This window comes from Dendroctonus ponderosae, unplaced genomic scaffold, assembly GCF_020466585.1.
Source record: "Dendroctonus ponderosae isolate FM_Combo_2020 unplaced genomic scaffold, Dpon_F_20191213v2 Dpon_F_20191213_8, whole genome shotgun sequence".
Taxonomy (NCBI): domain Eukaryota; kingdom Metazoa; phylum Arthropoda; class Insecta; order Coleoptera; family Curculionidae; genus Dendroctonus; species Dendroctonus ponderosae.
Window position 1 is genome coordinate 12,989,371 of NW_026019016.1, and position 4,169 is coordinate 12,993,539.

Genomic DNA, 4,169 nt, shown 5'->3' on the forward strand with positions numbered 1-4,169 from the left:
CTTGAGCCTAAGTGTGTCGCAGGATACCCTCTAGGTGATAGTTCTTGATTACTTTTTGATAAATAATTCGTTCTTATTGCGAAATAGGAGCACTAATTATCAATCTGCAATAAAAGACGTGAGGAACTTCTGTTTTTTTTTTTAAGACAAAAATTTTTGAGGCGAAATACCCAAAAAAAAGTTTGCATAAAAATTATAACGTTGCCGCATTTATAAAGAAAAGTTCATATAAACTCTTGTACTTGTACGTGCCCTTACTTTTCTGCTGCGGGCACGCAAATGTTATATTCAACCAATTTGGAATATACCGTAGATATACATTCATGTATATTACCGGAATATTTGTTTTGAACATAGTAGGTATATTCATCTGCACATATACACAATATGTACATATATGTATTTGATGAATATACATGCATGTATACATGTATACTCCACGAACATTCATGTTAGGAATGTTCAACCATGTATATTCCCAGGACATTCCCGCAATGTTCTGTATATGTTTTGAACATTCTGGGATATTCATAGAATATCAAATGCCATCTGGGTCATCAATCCTCATGATTCTGATGGGTTTTCGTCTGCTCCAGGAAGGAAACACAATGCGGATGATATCATTGCAACCGTTCTGGCTGTGGAACCCATGAAGTTCATCTATCGGGGGCGAATAGCCGTGTTCAGCATACGGGTGCTGAGGGACGAGCGCATTTGCGTGATTGCCGAGCAAAGGCCCGACTGCAGTGAGGAAGAGGTGAGTGCTGGAAGGGACCTCCGAAAGGAGACTCTTGATCTTGTTTCTTCATGCACAGTCATTCCAATGGATGTCTCGGGTGCTGCAAGCGGTCGATTCCATCCACCAGGTGGGAATCTACTGTTTGGCTCTGGTGCCTCCAAACTACCTGCCTAAAACACCGCTGGGTGGCATCCATCTTTCGGAGACGAAGAGGCGGTTTCTGGAGGGCGCTTTGCATCCAGCCAACGTGCTGATGTGCCCGCACACATGCGTAACGAATCTGCCCAAACCTCGCGAGGTCCATTCAGGTAACTATCATTTTCCGTCGGAAAAATGGTTTCACTGGCATGGGGAAAGGGGATTTTAAGCCACAGGCAAGAGAGAAATTCTCGTTTGATCACTGATCACATTGGTGGAAATGGTCTTGGCTCTATCGAGTGCACTTAACACGTTTCTCCTTCAACTAACTGTAACTTACTAATAACGCGTGTGGAGAGTGGAAATTAGTGCGTGTTGTTTTCACAGCGCGCAAAATTGCTCGTTTATATGCGTTTGTTTTTCGCCAAAAAACCGGTGATTGTTTCCTGTTCAATTTCCTTTTCAATTTTTTTTTATAATAAAAAGGTGTTTCCATTTTTCATAGTATTTCCAGTAAATAAGGAGCTAAAAATCAACAGTTTTTCAGTATTACACGCCTTTGAAACTAATGGGTTTTTAGGCCGCCGTTCGGTAGAATTTCTTCTTGACGTTTCGCAAGCACGAGTGGCTTGCATCTTCAGAAGTGGTTTGCTTGAACGCTTACACTGTTCTCATCAGAACCCCCGTTCAGTTCTTCCGCAGAACTACTGAACGGCGGCCTAAAAACCCAAATAGTTTCAAAGAATGGCCTCGAAAGTCTATCTGTTTTGATATTACAAGGTTTAATATTTTACAACTATTGTTTCCAATGTTCGCCTGCTTACTGGTCGAACCCACACCAACTCAGCACTGTGCGCCAACTCACTGGCGCATTGTGCCGTGCAGCTATTTCCACCTGTTGCTGAGTCCGCTGAGCCCCCAACGCTATACCGAACTATTTACCATTACTAACCCCCACCACTACAGCAATAGCTTCTGCTTTGAGTGACGCTGCGTCCTTCTGTGCGTTTCAGCAAGCGACTGTGTTTCAGACGTGGGTCCCGCGAGTGTGATCGTGGGCAATTTGGTCCAGGGAAATCGACTGGCCAGCGCCCAAGGCCGGGAAGTGGGCGGACTAGTCGAAGAAGATGGCGATTCTTCGAAAAAGGTACCATCTGAACCGAGGGCTGACAATTTCCGTGATTCACCAGTTTTTTTCTCTCTCAAATTCCAGCAACAAATGATTGCGGAAATTCTGCGATGGCGAGCACAAAGCACATCGGATCACGTGCTCTTCACGCTGTTGAACAGCAAAGGGGCGGTGGCGAAAGTGTTGTCCTGCTCGGAGTTGCACAAAAAGGCTGAAAGGATCGGCAACTTGCTGGTGGAAAAGGGCCGCGTGAATACCGGCGATCCCGTCGCCCTCATTTTCCCCCCCGGGTTGGATTTGATTTGCGCCTTTTATGGGTGTCTATATGTGGGAGCGGTAAGTCGGCTTGATTTTTTTCAAGTGATTTAAATCGCCTGACTTTTTTGGGAAAAATCACGATTTAAATCAAAGTTCATTTTTTCAAGAAACTATATTTCCACTCGAAAAATATAAAACAAGACACAAATAGTTCTAAGCAATGAAAATCAAAATAGAAAACGGTACATGTGAACTTAAAAATTAAACGGTCTTAATGGTACCTAAACTCAATAATACTAAATCGGAAATCACTTCTCTTTCTCTTCATTTTCGTTATAAAGTGTGAAGAGGAACACTAATTTCCCTCCTTTTTCGATTCCCAATCTGTTCCTGATATCCGAATGAACAAATCCGCAGACGCAGACGATGCAGTTGCACAAAGAAACTGTTTTATAGTGTAGTTCATATTTTTCAGCACCTCATCAAAAAACATAATTTATTTGAAAGGACTGCAGCGAGCGTTCAATTTAATAACTAGTGGCAACAATCCCGAGTTTCCATGAAGCTCACTGATAGTCTCCCAAGCCAGATTCTTCTCTGCAGGAGTTAAAGCGTAGTTTTGTTTCTCCGGGCTTAACATGTACGCAATAAAGTGATAAGGTGTAAGAGCCTGCTTATAGCGATGTTGAAACTTCTGTAGTCTCTCTAAAGATGAATTTTGAGGTTCTTCAAACTTATCTAGCAAGAGTTTCCACTGCTCTACGGCATCAGATATTGTGGCACTTTTCTTCTGGAGTATATCCAGCCCTCTTGTGCTGCATGCTTCAGTCCTATGTTTGAGTCTTTTTTGAAGATAGCAGAATCGATATCTTTTGAGTCATCCTCGCAAATCGTAAACCTGCCAAATACTGTCTTCTTTTCTTCCAGCCATTGCGTTCTTTTCAAACTGACTCTATATTATTACAGAAGCACAAAAAATCTGCACACTTTTCAACATTAGCCTCTCTTGAAATTTTGTGACAAAATGAGTAAGACCGAAGAAAGGCGACGACATTTATAGATTACGCCGGGCAAAGTATTGAATCCTCAGATTAAACAGATGCATTTGTTTATATTTTTAAATGGAAGCAACATTGATCACAGTCTGTATAAAAGTAGGTACTCACGAGGCTGCTTTGCCGGCTCAATATTCAATTTGCTATGTAGTATGTGTAGCATCAACAAGAAAATATGAAGAAAAGGGTAGCCATCAGGGTATTTAGTGTTATACTTGTTCAGTTTGTAATAAGCGGCAAGTAAATGTCAATAAAATAAATGCGTTGAAATTTCAAGTTAAAAAACTTATAAGAAGTTAAAGTGGTAATTACAAGAAAACATAATGAAAAATTCATCATGACAACACCGTTAAAGCGGGGAAATGCGGAATAGTATCATTGTAGTAAGGGGAAATGTAAACAAGGCGCAGTCGTAAGACCCGGTTTTTCGGCATTTTGAGTGATTATTTTCATTTTTGGGTAATTTACGTCAAAGAGTGATTAATTAGGGTTCATCAAGGATTTAAAACAAGAAGAAATGGTGCGAAATTGGTTTATGTGTGGGAAAAATAAGACCAATTTCCCCAACCACTCTTTGCACAAGTAAGTATTACGTAGAAAATAAATATGGTCCAGTGGCGTAACTTATGTTATGTGTACATAACATTTCGATAGTCGATCGATTTAAAGAACATCACTTTTATTATAGGCGAAATGGAAAAAGATATTTAAAATGTAACGCTACACCTACAGCTGAAGTAATTTATAGAAGGTAAATAAATACTATAGAGCATGACAATATAATCGAATACTAATCGAAATACAGAGAAGGGCGGATCCAGGGGGGTCATGGGGCTCATGACCCCCCTTC

The 4,169-nt window shown here is 40.8% G+C and overlaps 1 protein-coding gene across 1 annotated transcript in view; it reads left to right on the forward strand.

The window, feature by feature from the left end:
* LOC109545764 (disco-interacting protein 2) overlaps positions 1-4,169 on the forward strand; it is a 126,627-nt gene that overhangs the window by 118,158 nt on the left and 4,300 nt on the right. The window contains exons 19-23 of the mRNA XM_048669148.1: positions 597-757; positions 816-1,047; positions 1,891-2,024; positions 2,091-2,366; positions 3,819-3,901. Of these exons, the coding sequence (XP_048525105.1) occupies positions 597-757; positions 816-1,047; positions 1,891-2,024; positions 2,091-2,366; positions 3,819-3,901 (886 nt within the window). The remainder of the gene's footprint in view (positions 1-596; positions 758-815; positions 1,048-1,890; positions 2,025-2,090; positions 2,367-3,818; positions 3,902-4,169) is intronic.